Below are 18530 nucleotides of genomic sequence, written 5' to 3' on the forward strand. Positions count from 1 at the left end.
ATAAGTGATTGCATGAATGAAGAAAGGTAGTGCCCCACTTTTTCTCCTCTCTTTTTCTCCTCTCTTTTCCTCTCCTTTCTCCTCTCTTTTATCCCCACTTTTCCTTTTTCTCCTCTCTTTTTCCTCTCTTTTTCTCTCCTTTTTTCTCCTCTCTTTTCCTCTCTTTTCCTCTCTTTTCTCCTCTCTTTCCTTCTCTTTTTTTCTCTCTTTTTTTTTCTTTTCTTTAGTTTATTAGTAATCTTCTTTTTTTCTTTTCTTCAGTTCATCATGTGGCTAGGAAGCTCTTCAATCTCACCTGATCTTCGGGAGACCATCTTTCGGGAGTTATATAACCTTTTGGGGCACCCTCCAAAACCTGGGGAGTTATACGGCTACATGACGGGTACTCTAAACACCCCCCAGGAGTCGGCACTACAGACTCTAAACCACCCCAGTGTCTATAGATGCGTGTCTATATACACGTCTCTGTGTTCTAATAGAGCATCTATTTGCACGTCTATAGGCGCATCTGTTTGTTATATAGACGTGCCTTTAGATGTAGGTTTGTAGACGCACTAATAGATGCGCGAATAGATGCGTCCATAAGTTTTTTTTTGTATGCATGTCTGTAGGTGCTTTGTCTTGTTGTGCTTGACGTTGACGTGCAAGTCTCTCCATGTTATCTTCTGAAAAGGAAGAATGTGAAATCGTACAGTGGAGATTAAGTTATCTCCGATTGTAGACCTCATTGTGTCATGCGAAAACTCTCTATGAACCTTCCGTGTGCATGACCAGCAAACACCCCTATGAAACCACAACCAAATCCCAAGGTTCCACTAGCAAGGAAAAAGAAAACTAGATACCACATTTTACCGCCACCCTCAACACATCGTCTTATTAGTTGTACTAGGGAAGGGACTCTCCACTAGCAGAGAAAAAGAAAACTAGATGCCAACCTTAGAGCGACCCTCTCATTAGCCCTACTTCACATGCCTATTGGAAAGTACTAGCTGTACACTCATGAAGTGGGATTTTGTAGACTTGCTCCCCTCTCGTTATCCACTAGTCCAGTAGTTTTGTCTTCGTTTTCTTTGTAGTACGGGCCTGTCTACATCGCCTACGCGCCTAGGGGTGGGAGATATGACATTTTGGAGAGTGTCTTCGGCCCTTTAACATAGTGCCAAGCAGCTGAGCTCGTGCTAACTACATTTCTTGCATCGGGCCTTCGGGCTAGAGAGAGAGAGAGAGAGGACTTTTGCATTCTTTTGCCATAGATCTGGGCACCTGGGAATCACTGAGAATGCTGATGGAGAAGCTCGAGAGATCTGTCCCAATGTCTACGGCAGCAGCGAGTGTGGTGGTAGCCGTAGATCTGGGCACTACTTTCTCTGGATTTGCCCATGCACGCACGTCTGACCCGGATAGGGTGTTCAATTGGTACCACTGGCCTAGGAGGCAAACCTTACTGCAAAACACAAACCAGTCTCTTATGTTTCTCATGGCAGCGATGGGAAACATGTCGTCCAAGATTGGGGCTGGAGTGCCTTGTGGAAATTTACTCAAGCCAGAGAGCCGCCTCGCCAGCCAATTTCTGCTGGCATGAATTTGTTGCGGCTTGAAGACAGGCGACTCTACACGGTGCGGACAATAGTCGTGATCGTGAAATCGTCCATCTGATGAACCATACACTGTCCGTCGAAGGGAAAGACGCCTTCTTCACGACCAAGTTCAAGCTATTTCTGGCGAATGGATATCAAGGTAGCAGCACCCGTAAGGAGCTGCCTGTTGACCTTACGATTGAAACGCTTCTTGTCGATTATCTCCGGTTCATAGGGGAATACGTGATCGAGAAGCTCCGACTGTCTTATGGTACACAATTGGGGAAGAAAGACGTCCAGTGGTGTGTAACCGTTCCGGCGATCTGGGACGAGCCCTTGTGTCCTGCGGCGGCCGATGGTAGCCCTCATGCTCTGCGCATTATCCTGGAGCCTGAAAATGTGAGAGAATTGAAGCTGAGGAAAGGCGAGAAGGTTTTGGTAGCTGATATAGGAGGGGGAACTATTGATCCGGTGGTACACAACGCGGCCCGATGAAGACTATGCTGAGGTGAGACTACACGATATGCCGATACGAGGGAAATATTTGATCCAGAGGTCGAGAAGGTGCTCGATTTGATCAAGCGACAAATCACGGGGTAGAAGCACATGCGGTGGTAGGCGGATTCGCTTCTTCACCTTATCACCTTATCTAATAAAGAGGATACAAAAGCCATTCGCCAGGCAAGTTGGCCATATCATCGTTCCAATAGAACCAGGGAGTGCAATCTGTAACGGAGCAGTCCATCTCTGCATGCAAAATGATTTCATTCAGTCTAGGATATCAAAGAAGACATACGCGCTAGGAATGTCCAAGCCCGCAGAAGCAGATGATCCGGCTGATTCGGTGTTTATGAACGACAATGGAGATGAGTTTTGCGGGAACGGTTCGATGTATTTGTGAGGATGGGGGAGCGGGTAGCCACGAATACGTCAGTGAAGCACCGCTACAGCCCAGCGCATCACGCAGACAAAGTGCTACCCCTGAATTTGCACAGTTCAAATCCCAAATATACAAAAGAGAGCGAATGCAGATTAGAAGGCACCAACCGTACCGTGGAGGCCACCATGAATTTTGGAGGTTACGACATTGAAGTCATTGTAGTCCGTGAAAACTTTGGTAGCCAAAACGTTGAATATTTTTGACTGTGACTAGGTACATGTTGGTACTCTCCAAATTGCTTAGTTTGATTTTTCGAGTCGTAGCTACTACTGCTTTGCTACTATAAAAGGACTATTACTATGTATACTTTTTCAGCACACTAGTGTGTGAAGCTACCTCTTCTAGGTTACTAGGAAGTAACTCTCTCAACTTGGAGAAGGTATCTCACATGTGGCTTTTAGCCTCTTCTCCTCTTATAGAATAAAGATGTAATGAAAATCTTCAATGAGAGCCACCTTTGAGTATTGATGTGAATTGTGAACTTTTTTTTGTACCACTCGTTTTTTGAACATGGTACATTTTGTTAGAACGAACTAGGCATTAGAGGTTTAGGGTTGCTACAACAACCATTCCTTTGATTGTATGCAGTCCATTTGCCCATCCTCGACATTTTTGGAACATGTTGCTTGGTTGAGTAAAAAATGCCATGCCATTTGGACATATACAACATTGACAAAATCAAAAGATTCACTCAAGCTTCATATTTACTTTATTTCAGTACCATATCGACATCTACATCGTACTAGGCATTAAAAACAATAAAGACGACAAGAACATGAAAATTGAGATAAAATATCAGATTCTAGGCACATTCATGAAAACTAAATTCAAAATTCTTTGGAGTGCCTACAATCTTACTTATGTGGAGCTTTCCATATATCGCTTGACAAATCCCTAACAAAAAAAATTTACATTAACAAATACGTCTCAAATACCACACAAAGAAAAGAAAAAGTAACCACTTCTACAAAATATAAATAGGTGGAATATATGATGGTAGAAGCATTGTATTCCTCAAACATCTAAAGCTTAATCAATTGCAACTACCACTGTTATTGGAACTCTAAATCAATTCCTCAAACATCAATTGCTTAATCAATTGGAACTCTAAATACCTCTGTTCCTAGAAATAAACTCACGAAATGAAGAAATAACTACTACTTCTACTGCAGGAAAGCGCAAGGAATCGAATCACACAGGTGCTGCAGAAACGTTCTGTTTGTATTCCACCCCTGCATAGACCATTATAAAAACAACCGAACGCTAGAATAGCGTTCCAACGAAAACGAAACAAAGGTGGCATGGCACATACAGTTAACACAGCAATTGCGGACGTAATAAAACATTCGAAAAACTGTAAAAGAGGAGTCCCTACACTAGCAAAGCGTTCGAACGAAAAACAAATAGAAGTGCCGTCCCACACAGATTCAATGCAAGAATTGCAGAGGAAACAAAACGACGCGATTCCAATAGATTGAATGCACACTGCCGTGGACAAATGCCTTAGCATCTTCATGAAGTCAACACCAACAAACTGTTTGCTACACGGAGGAGTCAGACGAACGAAAACGAAACAGAAGTGTAAGACTGTTTGCTGCATAGAGGAGTCGGACGAACGAAAAATGAACTAGAAGTTCCGTCCCACACAGATTTAAGGCAACCAAACACGAAACAAAACGACCAGATATGTTGCGATTCCCAAACTCAAGAAGTAGTGCAATAAATTGCATGCACAAATTGTGGACAGGTGCCTTAGCAACTTTGTGAACATCATCACCAATAGACCGTTTGCCGCATGGAGGAGTCGCAAGGGAGTCGACTGCGTCAGGACAAACTTTTGCTAATCCTGCAACGCAAACAAAGTAGACGATTACAAGGAAGGTGCAACGCAGGAAGATTCAAATGCAAATAAATAGAATTACAACGAAGGAGACATGCATGAAACTTTCCAAAAGAACGAAAATAAAGTAAGGAAAGAAGATTGGAGACAATGAAGAGCAGAAAAGAAGCTCCACTTGCCAACCTTTAGCAAAGGCTCCACTGTCTGTATCCATAAAGTGAGTGGATGCTTCCATAGTACCAACTTTCACGCACTGAGCAAAGATAGATATGTACCTGCAGCTAAGGCTAACTCATGGTGCTTATCTAGAGGCTCCCTTATTAATTCGCGAAAGCAAGGTATCCGTGAGAGCATGCGAAGGAAAACGTTTCACAGATTTGATACGCGCAGTAGGTATGCAAGAGCATTTGTGAACAGAGCCACCACAGAGCCAAACAGAGCTGCCATATTTCTTCCTCCATGAATGATAGAATTTAAGACATTCTTGTCATTCAATGGAGGCTGGCTGACGGAAAACACCAGCAGCAGTTCATCGTACAAACGAAACTCAAAAAAGGGTAGCAAAAATGAACAGCAAATGCGAAACGGGAGACGAAAAAGTAGAAAACCCATGCAAATCCCTCCTAAATCAAGCCACCTAACCATGCAGCAAACTCCAATGAATAGGTGCCACGTGTCATTGGAGGTATCAATACCACTGGTGTTAGAGCTATATATAGCTTGCCCTAACTCAGTCTAGTCCTCAACTATATATATGCCTATGATCTATGAATAGAATCACTTCCTTGAGAGCAAATCTTGTCTCCATATCTCTCCTCTTTCTCTTCCTATCAACACAACTCTTGTTTCCGTCTCTCTCCTCTTTCTCTTCCTTTCAACATGCTATTAGAGCCTGGCTATGCTCTAGTGTGACTGTGAGGAGAAGGCAACATGTTTTTCATCAATCTAGCAACGCGATCATTCACAGAACGTTCTTTTTTATTGTTTCGACTACTTGATCACTACGTTGATATGCAAAAGTTATCAAAGATGCGTCTCAAATCAGCGATGTGGTCATGATTGATGAAAACGGCTCGCGATGTCTTATTCGAAGCATATGCGCCGGTTATTTTGACTAGTTGGATCACTATATTTTGATTTCAGGTAAGAGAGTGGTTATTTCTTTTTAGTGGTTATTTCTTTTTGCTGCCTACTATCAAATAAACTGGTAGAAGAGTGTTTGGACAAGAATTGAACACCCATAACTAGAGAGGACTTGATCTAGGACATGAGGATAGAAAAGGTTCATAATTTTATAGAATCAACAATATTTGAAGCAAAAGCAAAAGCAATAAAAAAATACACTTAATGAAAAGAAGCTTCCTGATACAGTGTTGCCCTCCCGCTTTCAATATCCACCAGTTGATCACACCATCTTGCACTCAGTATTTATGTTTCCTTAGATTTAACACACTGGCATATCATGATTTTACGTTCCCACATGGAGAAATAAGATGTTCAATCACATAAAGCAAACTTCTTTAGATATAGGACTCCACAAAAATTTAAATGAAGAGGAGACCCAACACCCACCGGTCATATCCATAAAAACCAAGAGTACAGGATTATTGTTGTAAGCTTAGTCAATCTTTAAGGATCAAGATCTTATCTAATCAATGCCAAGTACAGTCTCAATCTTATCGTTAAGAGTAAGGCAACTCAATCTATATGCTTTTGCAGTGATAATTATATACAGTCAACAGACCAGAAAGTTGATTACAAAAATCACTTGGACAAAAGGTTATCTACTATATGAAAGCAATTTTTGATTTCTATTAGGTCATGAGTGAAAACAAGAGTTTAGCGTTTCAGCACTTATGGTTTCATGTTGCTTTTGCAAAACTAAAAGCCAATGATGCTTCACATATATTATGCTAGTTTTTATTTAGTGCATCCTTTATTAACCAGCTTCTTAGTTAGTTCATCGCTTGCTGAGTCTTTGTGTAAGTGCTTTGCTACTCAACATTCATAGAATGTCCTTCAACCAATGAGCTCTGTCAATATCTATACTCGGGTGCCTCACAAAACTTGATTGTTTTTTAGTAACCACTATAATATACATCTATGTGTTGGAGCTTTTCTTTGCCTATTGGTATAGAGATAAACCAACTTCCTTTAATGTTGTACATAATTGGAAACCATGATATCATTGTAGTTCAGTACAATGCTTTGTTCTTGATATTTCACTTGAAAGGTTATGTTATTTGTATTCCACTACATTCATATGCTTGGTGTTTTATTTGCAATGATAATACATGTTTTATTATGTTTTGCTACTAGCAAGTTTAGCTACAGCTTCAAGTTTCCATGAATCTCGGTTAAAGAGACTTGCCAAATATTCTATATCTAGCTTTACTTTCACCATGAGATGATTGATTCAAAGGAGCTTCCAAAATATTTTATATAGTTTTGAAGGCTAGATTTTCTTTGATTATCTTATCATTTACTTTTGATTTCCTAAATGTTTTATGTTATTTTAAAGGTGAGAGTTACTTTCGATTATCTTATGATTTCGAAAGCAGGCTCTCTTTCATCTTTTGTTAATCAGGCATGCCTATAGGCCATCCATCGTATTTGATCTGGAGTAGGGTAAAGATCATGTAGGTGTACTTGATATGCAAAAGAAAATATCAATCTAATGTTTCTTTCTCTCTTATAAGCTAACATCTTGTTTGACTTGCTCATCATGTATTTAACACTAGCTTCACATCCATCCTATGGAAGAAAAGGATTTATCAAATGTTTTACGTTGTTAATATGCTAACATGTTTTCTTTCAATGTTTATTTTCTATTTAGCTTTGATATCATTACATCTTGGATACGTTACTTCACATATGTGAAGGTGCTTCTCACATGTTTTCTTGTCGTTTTCAAGGCACCCATTTGTTTCTAGGGTGAGCTCATATGTTCTCTTTCATCACACTCAGTTGTGTCTCCAAGTACATATAGGTTTGCACAAGTGCCTAGATATAATCCAATGGACTAGATTCACATTTGATACCTACAGGATGAGTACATCTACTTTGTTTTTCATAGTCATCTATATTTACGAGTGCATGCAAGGTGTTTCTAGACCAGCAATTTATTCTTTCTTTGTTGATTAACTTATTGATGACTTATGGTATGTATTTACTTATTGGTTCACCTTATAACTTCAAGCAAGTCATACTTTTATTTCGTCCTTTATGTGGTGAGCTATACTTATATGTCTTTCACGATGAGCACATATGGCTTCTTATTGAGTACTCGTTTGGTCGTGGCACCTATGGATTACTTATTGCATACTCATTTGAACATGGCAAGGTTCAATGTCTTTCAGGTGACAATATTTATGAACACATATGGCTAATTAATGCTCGAGTACTCATTTGGATATAGCATATGGCTAACTACTTGAGTACTCATCTGGATGTGGTACATGGACTATTACTCAGTCCTCATTTGGATGTGAGACATATTTATCTGGCTTCACAATGGACACATATGGATTACTTATTGAGTACTCATTTGGACATGGTCATATTGTGTACTCACTTGGACGTGGCAAGGTTCAACGTCTTTCAGGTAAACACATATGGATTACTTCTTAAGTACTCGTTTGGACATGGCACATATGGATTATTTATTAAGTACTTGTTTGGACATGGCACATATGGATTACTTGTTTGAACATGATCACCATTCTTGGATGCCCATTTTCTTGGTTCTAGATGTTCTTTGTAATCTCGAATGCTCGTCTTCCTAGTTGTTCTGGTACTTCCGGATGCAAAGATGTTGTTATTTCATTCCAGCTATGATTATGTAAGCTGTGTCTAATCCACAACAGCTTGCCTCTTGTCATACATGTGTGGCTTATGCTCGTTGTATTTCAAATTGTTCGGTACTTTCAGATAAGGAGGTTGTTATTTAATTTCCGCCTATGATTATGTAAGCTGTGTCTAATCCACACCAACTTGCCTCTTGCCATACGTGCATGGCTTATGCTCGTTGTATTCTCGGTTGTTCGATACTTTTGGCTGCCCAATTGTTCGGTACTTCTACGATCCCAATTGTTCGTATTTTTGGATGTTCGGTACTTTCGGTTGCCCAGTTGTTCGATACTTCTGGGATGCCCAATTGTTCGGTACTTCTGGATGTCCAGATGCTTGTTGTGTTTCTGGATTATTGGTTCTTGACTTGCAAGATCTTTATGGGCCTTCCTATTGTGTTGCTACAGCTTTCTTACATTATCTAAGAGACATTTCAACCATGGCTTTGTGGACATCTCAGTCGCCCCTCCATACTCATCTTTGGAGTGACTGAAGAAATTTTCTCATACATTCATCCTTGGTACAATAGAAAAGGACACTTGAATATTTGTTGTCTTCATATGAAATACACTACATGAAATCGGTCATTTTAGGTTGATGAATTGTGCAAAACATGAAGGCATGATTATAAAGGTTTGAGGAGGTTTGACTAGATTGAACTTGGAGACAACAAGCTCTACTATTCAGATGAAGATCTCAAACATCAAACTTGAAGATCTCAAGCCCTAACTATGCATCATCACTATGTCAAACAAGTTGAGATTTCTAGGTAGATTTTTCTATTTTTCACACATACTTTGCACTGTATCATGAACCAAACATAGCACCTATACTTTGCACTGTACTATGGATAAGTGCTTGTCTTATGCATTTGTACTATCCACAAGCAATTTGCATTATATCATCCAACATTACACTGTATCATTCAAACTCGCATATGGCCATCCTTTGTATATATATTTTTACATGGGATATATATAGCGGCTCGGGTTTTTCCCTTGTACTCCCCAAGGGTTTTTTCATCTATAGCTAGAGGTCCTAGTTTGAGTGGGGGTGTTAGAGCTATATATAGCTTGCCCTAACTCAGCCTAGTCCTCAACTATATATATGCCTATGATCTATGAATAGTCACTTCCTTGGGAGCAAATCTTATGTCCGTCTCTCTCCTCTTTCTCTTCCTCTCAACACAACTCTTGTGTCCATCTCTCTCCTCTTTCTCTTCCTCTCAACAAGTGGCACTTGTGGACCAACCCCATGAAATTCCAGAAAAATAAAAAAATAGAGTAATTTTAGCTTTGCTCATTTGAACCCATTGCTTAGGCTACCCCCAGGGTAGGCCAGAAAATGCTAGAGCAAAAACATAGCACGAGCTAGAATGTCTCTGGTGTGATATTGCTTCAGTTGCACGTTGTATTCTAATGGCAGCAATTAGCTCTCGAATGATTTGAGCCCTAAACAATTGTATATCCTCCTCTGAATATTTGAGCTCCAAAGAGTCTTCTGATGAGATCTGTGGCTTAAGTGAGAAAATTTCTTTGAAAATCAACATGCAGTTGTAGGCAACTCTCCACCCACAATTATGCCCATCTTCCTACTCTACTAGTAAACGCTTTTGGAAGTCTACCGAGTTTTTGTACCGTGCGTCATTCATAGGAACGTGCTTCAACCACTTGCAAACATCCTCTATGGTTTCTTCTTTGTTTCTAAGCACTTCCGAAATACAAGATGAAACGCTTTGTATATTTTGCGAAAAATTTACTATAACATTACTATATTTAAAAAAAAAGTATTAGCTTCTTGGGTTTAATCAAAATAAGCAAAGTATAAAGCCAAGGAAAAGGCTGCATCAAACCTGAGGATGGTTGTAATGACTTTGACATTAACCTCTTTCTTAGGATTCAAGAGGCTTGAAATCTCTTCTTCACCAAATTCAAAAAAATGAGGTTGTTGTCGAATTAACAACATAGCGGTGAATGAACTTCCAATCTGCTCTAATAGATTCATATTTTCATGACTCATCTTATTGAGAGAGTAGTCTACATCGTATTCTTCTTCACTTGCTATGTCTTCTACGTCCTCCTTCTGCTAAAAAAATATAAAAAAGTTATGCGATGTACACATCCCAAATAAAGGCTTAAACAAGCAGATAAGGTTTGATACATGCTTTCATTAGAGTGAGTCTCACCTCCACTTGGAGCAAAAATTTAAAAAGTAGGTTTCATACATGCTTTCATTAGAGTGAGTCTTTTCTCCTCTTGGAGGAAAAATTTAAAAAGTTATGAGGTTTACACATCCTAAATAAAAATAAAGGTTTAAATAATCATAGAAGTATAAAGATAGCATGCTTTCATTAGACTCAGTCTCTTCTCCTCTTGGAGAAAAATATAAAAAAGTTATGAGATTTACACATCCCAATTAAAGGCTTGAACAAGCAAACAAGTATAAAGATAAGGTTTTATACATGCTGCAATGTAGTCATATTTTCAGGTTGTTTCCCAATGGTAGTAATTAGATGCTGAATACTCTCAGCCCAAAATGCTAGCAAATCAGCTTCTGTATATGATTCCATTTTGACTGGTAACTCCAAATCAAAAATCTCTCTAAGAAACAACATGCACTTGTAGGCAACTCTCCACCCACAGTTGTGCCCATCTTTTTGCTCCACTGGCAGATGTCTTTTGAATTCTACTTGATCTTGTTGCTCCGTGGTTGTTCTAACAGCAGATACTAGCCGATATGTAGCACTGTCCATCATGACATATTAAATATATTAATATGTCATGATCATAAGATACAAAATAAGAAAGTATCAAAAATATTAAGAGAATAATTACCTTGGGAAGTTGGCATGATAGCCTTCCATTGAATTCACAAACCACAAACGGTTGAGTTCAAGGTCCCAAACGATCAGACTCCAATGTGAGCTACACGACCAGAATAAAAATGATTATTGTTTTACACAAACTTGTCAAAGAAATAGTAAAAATAAGGTTAGAGTTGATACTTACGCCTCATGATAAGGCATTAAGATGACTCGCACCCCATCTAAATTCAAAGGGCTTAACTAGGTACAAACATCTTCTATAGTCTTTTGAGGAGAGCTAAGAATAGAAGAAAGGAGAGCATCGAGAATGTAGACACGATGCTGCACTGCACTAGGAAGCTAAGAAATAACTACACTGCACCAAGAAATAAACAAACGTTAGCTCGTAGAATTGATTTGCATTTTGCACTAGGAAACTGATATTATATAACTACACTGTGAATAAATAAACAAATGTTAGCTCATTGAAGTAGCAACAAATAAACAAACGTTACCTAAGAATGGCCAAGATAACATTGTCATTAACCTCTTTTAAAGGATTGGAGAGGATTGAAACCTCCTCTCTACCAAAGCTCAAATATTGAGGTTCTCGTTTCAAAACGATCCTAACTTCAAATGAGCTCTCCATTTTATCCAATGTAGCTAAATTTGCAGAATGGGTCTCTGTCATAGCTTGTATTCTATGTTTGGGGTCATTTTGCTTTTCCATGGTGTCTTTAAAGCTCTTGTGCTCATGGGATTCTTCAATAAAATTTAGAGGTGGTTGCATTGTTGAAGTAGAAGTGTTGAAGTAGAAGGGAGTGCCTCCATATTGACTTCATCCATTTCTTCTCCCTCTATTGCCTATAAACAAATATGAGAGATTAGATTCATTATCTTTAAATTTAAATCTTATTTAAAAAATTGTATTTAGTTGAGAAATAGAGAGTTCATACCGCTAAGTATTGTTGTAGTGGCCTTTTTTCATAACCCTACGAGCCATAATTATCAAAGAAGGCATCATCATGTTTGTCTTCATCCACCAACCCTCTCTGAACGAGTCATGTAAGTCCATCTTTTCATCATCATCAACTGGGACATTATGATCTTCAAGGTAATCATCCATGTCATCAGTGTCCTTGTGGTCTATCTCTTTTTCATAGCCTGTGGTTAGATCTACTTGAAGCTGAAAATAAGCCATGAAATGCTTATTTTCAATAATATTTGTGGAGTTGCCTTTTCTGAGGAGATCCTCAAATAAATATCCCATCCTGCACAAGGTGACCTCCCAACCTACCGGTAGCAAATTCTCCATCATGGTAAGCAAGAGACTCCCACTTTTTACAAGACTTCCATAGTTGTTTTTTTGATAATGTATGGACCTGGGAATATCTTGAACTTCTAGCATCAATCTCAAATTATTTGAATTTCCTCTTATGTTCTTTTGTAAGGAGTGATCAGGGTTGGGACTCCGCATACACAAAAAGAATGATTTAAGAGATTGAATCGCTATGCCACATTCTCTCTTGCCTCTCTTTACTGCATAAACACCACTATAGATCTTCAAATCTGATGAATATGCTCGCTCTAGAGTAACCTACATGGCTTCTTGTTCTTTTTTATCAACAAAAATGACAATGTTGCAAATTGCCACTTTGCTAATGCTGGTATATACTATTCTATCAATCTTCAAGTTATGGATATCATCGCTAGAAACTTCATTGATAAAGAATAGTTGTGGCTTATCCCATGCTGACTCATTCTTGAAGAAGTCATCTTCTGAGACTCCCCTGAAGTTGACAAGCGCTGATTAATCTTTCCACATATGCAACCACCTGTTGTGGGATTTCTTTTCTCACATAAGAGATTACTATTTCTGACCCATCTTCATCCTTTTTAATCCACCTGTTTGCCCATAGCTTTACCTTGGGTGTTGACAAAGAAGCTATATGCTTCACCACATTATAGTCAATGTTACAATGAGTAAGTGGAATTTGTTTCTCTGACAGCAAATACTTTATGGCACTATGCACTGCATCATGCCTCACCTGTACATTGATGCATTCTTCCATGCAGTGGTCTTTGTCTTTTTTTCCAAAAAACCATTCTTTCTTTAAAATTTTTTGTGCTGTCATGGATGCATACTTGTCAGGTAAGTACTTTATAGGCCACCACATCCTTGCCGTCAACTCCTTGTTATCCATTACCTTTGACTTTTTGGAGATAAACAAAGGAGCTTCATAGGTCAACTGTCCACACTCACAAGCAATGCATGTTTCAAACATCTCATTGAACACTTCAACAGGATGAAATATGATAGAAGTGTAGTCGGAATATCTGTCCCTCACCACCTTGAGGCTTGTCATACTTTCTTCTTGCTCTTGAGTTCCCCTAGGCACAACTGCACTCAAAGAAATATAGAAGTTCGTGAGTGTGTCGGCATCTGCTTTTGTGACCTTTTGCTTCAAATCAGGATTTGGAGAACCAAATGTTGTCCATATAACCCTTGCCTTCTGTAAGACCTCTGATGTTGAGGATATCTTACGCTTTCCATGGACATAATGATTAAGTCTTTCGGACTCAATCAAATACTTGATCTCATGCTTGAATATATAGATTGTTGCAGGATAATAATGGAATGAACTTATCTTTGCAAATTGTTCTGGAGTGAGTCTTTTGACCTCCTTTGCTTCCTTTGTGATCTGATTACATGCATAAGCCCAATGTTGACCATCAATGGGCTAGAATCTGCAATGAAGGAGGAATTCCTTCTTTGCTTCCTTTAGCATATTCTCACCTTGTGCCTCTTCGCCTTGTTCATGTGGAATATTTTTAAGAGTGTCTTTAAAGAATCGACTGAAGGTTTCCTCAAAATGTGTAGGCCCTGTAAATGTTATTTGATCCAGAAAATTATTTTTGATTGGACAAAACATTATTGGGCGCAAGACCACATTGCTTGCCATAGGTTTCTTACCATCTCTCAAAGCCTCGTGTATTTGCATTGCATAGGATATATCAAGGCTTCGGCTATTAGTAAAGAGAGCTGCACCTTCCACATCTTTGGCATTCACAAACCACATCCTTTGACCCCAGATATATCCCACATCATCATCTGTAACTGCTTCATTAAGACGTAGATTAAGATTTTTGATTGATGTGAGTTCATCCTGATCATCTTCAGCCTCGGGTTTTGAGTCTTCTTCATCTTTCTCTTCTTTTAACCGTTTTTCATCCACATTATCTCTCTCTACAATGGGACGATGTCTTTTTTTACTGCTTAGAACCGTGGCTCTTGCAGTACTAGCCTTTTGCATTTCACGTCGTGGTTTGCTAGCAAGAGCTTCTAGCATAACTGTAGTGGATCGACCTTGATCTTCTTCAATTTTTTTTAATTCCCGTGCACTCAAGGCTTGTGTTTCATCGTCCTTAGTTACATCCACCATTTCTTGCTCTAGAAGTTTGCGCTCATGTTCTACACGTTTGTGATAGTGTGCCTGTTCTTCTTGTCCCTGCATCAAAGTTTGAGCTTTTTGATCTCCTTCATGTGAAGATCCTTGAATATGAGGAGCATATTGTGCATCCTGAAAGTACTCAAACATTATCTTTGCATGCATCCTTTTTGCCATCACACTAGGAAATTGCTCCCAAGTATATGAAAGAGTCTCCACTGCACTTTGCAGCTCTGGAAACTTTGATGGTTGAGGAGGAGGCATCACAAAAGTCTTTGAGTCTCTCCCTGACACAACGATATGAAGACCGCCAACTTCAAGATCTGAACTCTTTGTAAAAATATCCACAAAGGTCTCTTTTGGCTCTATCATTATGCCTACCACGAGGCTTGAAGTCATATCTTTTTTGAAGAAAGTAGCATCCCATGGATCTTCAACACCATTGAACTCCCTTTTTGACATAAGTAGAAAGAGTCTCTTTTCCTTTTGATGAAGAAACCAAGCTCTTTTGCCCATGTGATATCGAGTCCACCTACCAAAGCCATTGGGGCTATATTCCTTTCCTTTGAAATTCAAAGTGACATCAGAAACCCATTCTCTAATCTCAGAGTCATTTAGGATAGCCACCACATTAGTTGATTGCTCCATAATCCTACAAGAAAAGATAATGAAGAATTTAGATACATACAAGTAAAGTACAATATACAACCCTTGATACAATAAATGTGGGAAATAGCCCAAAAGGCTTTACAAGGCTTCATATGGCAATAAATGTGGGAAATAGCCTAGAAGGCTTTACAAGGCTTAAATATTTGTACAAATGTAAAAAAATTAGCCAATAAAGGTTTACAATAATATAAAATGTCGTCTAGTGATAAAGCTTCAATCTTCGTGAAGACATGTAATCTGTCCATCCATTAATTTGCCCTCTAGTCATAAAGTTTCAATCTTCGTGATGACATGTAATCTGTCCATCCATTGATATATGTGCACTGATACCCAACTGATGCAATCTACCCACTAAAAACTGTTCCACTGATATCCACTTCTGCAGCCCACATGATATCCACTTATGCATCCCACTGATACTCGTTAAATAGTGAATGGTCAGGATGGTCGGGTTTATTACAAGGCGCTTCATATGACAATAAATGTAAAAAATAGCATAGAAGGCTTTACAAGGTTTTTTATGACAATAAAGGAGCTCAAATATTTATACAAATGCAATAAAAATAACCAATAATCATCAAGCTCCAATATGTCCCATGACATGTAATCTGTCCACTGATATCTACTCATGCAATCTGCCCAGTGATAAACTTCTTGGTAAATGGTAAAAGGTCTTATTTAATAGCATGTTATGAGTGTTAAATCGCATGTGAGCGAAGGGACTGACAACGATTAGGAACTAGTTAGAAAAATTTGAGCATAGCTTCGATTGGCAACTTGGAGAATTGTCTCTCCTCTAACACAATCTAATCTATGCTAAACCAACCGTCGAAGCGAAGAAAAGCAATAAATAATTTCTTTTTTTGTGTTCATTTCAATGTGCTAGGGTTTAAGAGGCTTAAATATGCAAAAGAAGGGGTTTTGATGTAGAGGCTCAACCTGCATGTGAGATAAATGAAGAACAAGTATCTAAAGAATAGTTAACATTTTTTAATTTAAAAGATGAATATATATAAAAATATTATCTCACCTTCAAAACAAACCATAAATTCACTCTTTTATAATTTTTTAAAAGTATAATATAAAACTCTCTTCACTTTCTCTCTCTCTCTCTTGACTCCTAAATCTCTCTGTAGCCATAGTCAAGACACCTCATTCTCTCTCTTAATCTCTCTCTCTCTCTCTCTGACAACTCTTATGTGTTTCCCTCTCTGTCCTCATCCCACTCATTCTCTCTCTTAGTTTATCTCAACTCTCTCTTTCTCTCCCTCCCATGGCAGCTAAGATTTTTCATTCTCTCTCTTTATCTCTCTCTCTCTCCTAGGATTTGTAATTATTTCTCTCTCTCTCTCCATCTCTCCCTACCTCTATCCTCTTGGCTGCTAGGATTTGTCATTCTTTCCCTCTCTATGTCTCTCTCTCTCTCTCTTAATCTCTCTCAGCCTTCCTCCCTCCCTCCCTCCCTTGGTGGCCACGGCTTCGAGAAGTCTCTCTCTCTCTCTCTCTCTCTCTCTCTCCACCTCCCTCTCTTGGTGGCCATGGCCGCTAGAAGTTTCATTCTCTCTCCCTTTCTCTTTATCTCTCTCTCCCTAAGTCTCCCTCCTCTCTTTCTCTCTCTCTCTCTCTCTCTCTCTCTCTCTCTCCCTCTCTCCCTCTCTCTCTTTCTCTCTCCCTAAGTCTCCCTCCTCTCTTCTCTGTCTCTCTCTCCCTCTCCCTCCCTACTCTCTAGCACAGAAGTTTCATTCCTCCCTCTCTCTCCCTCTCTCTCTTTCTCTCTCTCTCTCTTTCTCTCTCTCTCTCTCTCTCTCTCTCTCTCTCTCCCTCTCTCTCTTTCTCTCTCCCTAATTCTCCCTCTTCTCTTCTCTCTCTCTCTCTCCCTCTCCCTCCCTCTCTTTCTTTCCCTCCCTACTCTTCTAGCAAAGAAGTTTCATTCCCTTTCTCTCCCTCTCTCTCTTTCTCTCTCTTTCTCTCTCTCCCTCTCTCTCTTTCTCTCTCCCTAAGTCTCCCTCTTCCCTTCTCTCTCTCTCTCTGTCCCTTTCTCTCCCTCTCTCTCTTTTTCTCTCTTTCTCTCTCTCCCTCTCTCTCTTTCTCTCTCCCTAAGTCTCCCTCTTCCCTTCTCTCTCTCTCTCTGTCCCTCTCCCTCCCTCTCTTTCTTTCCCTCCCTACTCTTCTCTCTCATTGCTGCGAGGAGACTCTCTTCTCTCTCTCCCTCTCAGCTCTCTCTTTCTTTCCCTCCCTACTCTTCTCTCTCATTTAAGGAGCCCCTCTTCTCTCTCTTAATCTCTTGTCTCTCTCCCTCTCTCTTTCTCCTCCCTACTCTTCTCTCTCATTTCTCATTCTCTCTCTCCCTCTCTCTCTTTCTCTCCCTCCCTACTCTTCTCTCTCATTTCTCATTCTCTCTCTCCCTTTGGTGGCCACGTCTCAACTCTCTCTTTCTTTCCCTCCCTACTCTTCTCTCTCATTTAAGGAGCCCCTCTTCTCTCTCTTAATCTCTTGTCTCTCTCCCTCCCTACTCTTCTCTCTCATTTCTCATTCTCTCTCTCCCTTTGGCAGCCACGGCCCCGAAGAGCCCCTCTTCTCTCTTAATTTATCTCTTTCCCTCTCTCCTCTCGCCACGTTTCATTGTGATAAACATCTCTCTCTCTCCCTCTCTCTCCCTCTCTCTCTTTCTCTCTCTCTCCCTCTCTCTCTTTCCCTCTCTCTCTCTTTCTCTCTCTCTCCCTCTCTCCCTCTCTCTCCCTACTCTCTCCCTCCCTCAAGTAGCCACGGCCGCTAAGAGACCCTCGTCTCTCTCTTAATCTCTCTCCCCCTCTCTCCTCTCTTTCTTTCCCTCCCTACTCTTCTCTCTCATTTAAGGAGCCCCTCTTCTCTCTGTGAATCTCTCTCTCTCTCTCTCTCTCTCTCCCCTCTCTCTTTCTCTCCCTCCCTACTCCTCTCATTTCTCATTCTCTCTCTCATTTCTATTCTCTCTCTCCCTTTGGCGGCCACGACCGCCAAGAGCCCCTCTTCTCTCTCTTAATTTCTCTCTTTCCCTCTCTCCTCTCTCCTCTCTCTTTCTCTCCCTCCCTATTCTCTCATTTCTCAAATTTACAAACTCAAATATAAATAAGAAACTAATTAAAATAGAACTCAAAAACTCAAATAAGAAACTAATTTAAAAAGAATTGTAATGCCTTCTAAAAGACCCCCCTCCTCAAAAACTTTAACAATAAACTAATTGAAAAAGAATTGTAAGTAAAGAAAAAGAATTACAAGACGAATTTTAAGAAATAGAACTCAAAAACTTTAACAAGAAACTAATTGAAAAAGAATTGTAAGTAAAGAAAAAGAATTACAAGACGAATGAAAAAGAATGCAAGTACCTAGAAAAAGTGAAAAAAGTAAGACTCCGCTTATCCTTTCT

The 18530-nt window shown here is 39.5% G+C and overlaps 1 protein-coding gene across 1 annotated transcript in view; it reads left to right on the forward strand.

Moving 5' to 3' along the window:
- Positions 1-1312: 1312 nt before the first annotated feature.
- LOC147900346 (uncharacterized) overlaps positions 1313-18530 on the forward strand; it is a 61491-nt gene continuing 44273 nt past the window's right edge. The window contains exons 1-3 of the mRNA XM_087376626.1: positions 1313-1405; positions 1605-2051; positions 2350-2461. Of these exons, the coding sequence (XP_087232752.1) occupies positions 1313-1405; positions 1605-2051; positions 2350-2461 (652 nt within the window). The remainder of the gene's footprint in view (positions 1406-1604; positions 2052-2349; positions 2462-18530) is intronic.

This window comes from Dipteris shenzhenensis, chromosome 7 (genome assembly GCF_047967505.1).
Source record: "Dipteris shenzhenensis isolate YYH24624 ecotype China chromosome 7, Dip_SZ_1.0, whole genome shotgun sequence".
In the NCBI taxonomy this organism is placed as follows: Eukaryota; Viridiplantae; Streptophyta; class Polypodiopsida; order Gleicheniales; family Dipteridaceae; genus Dipteris; species Dipteris shenzhenensis.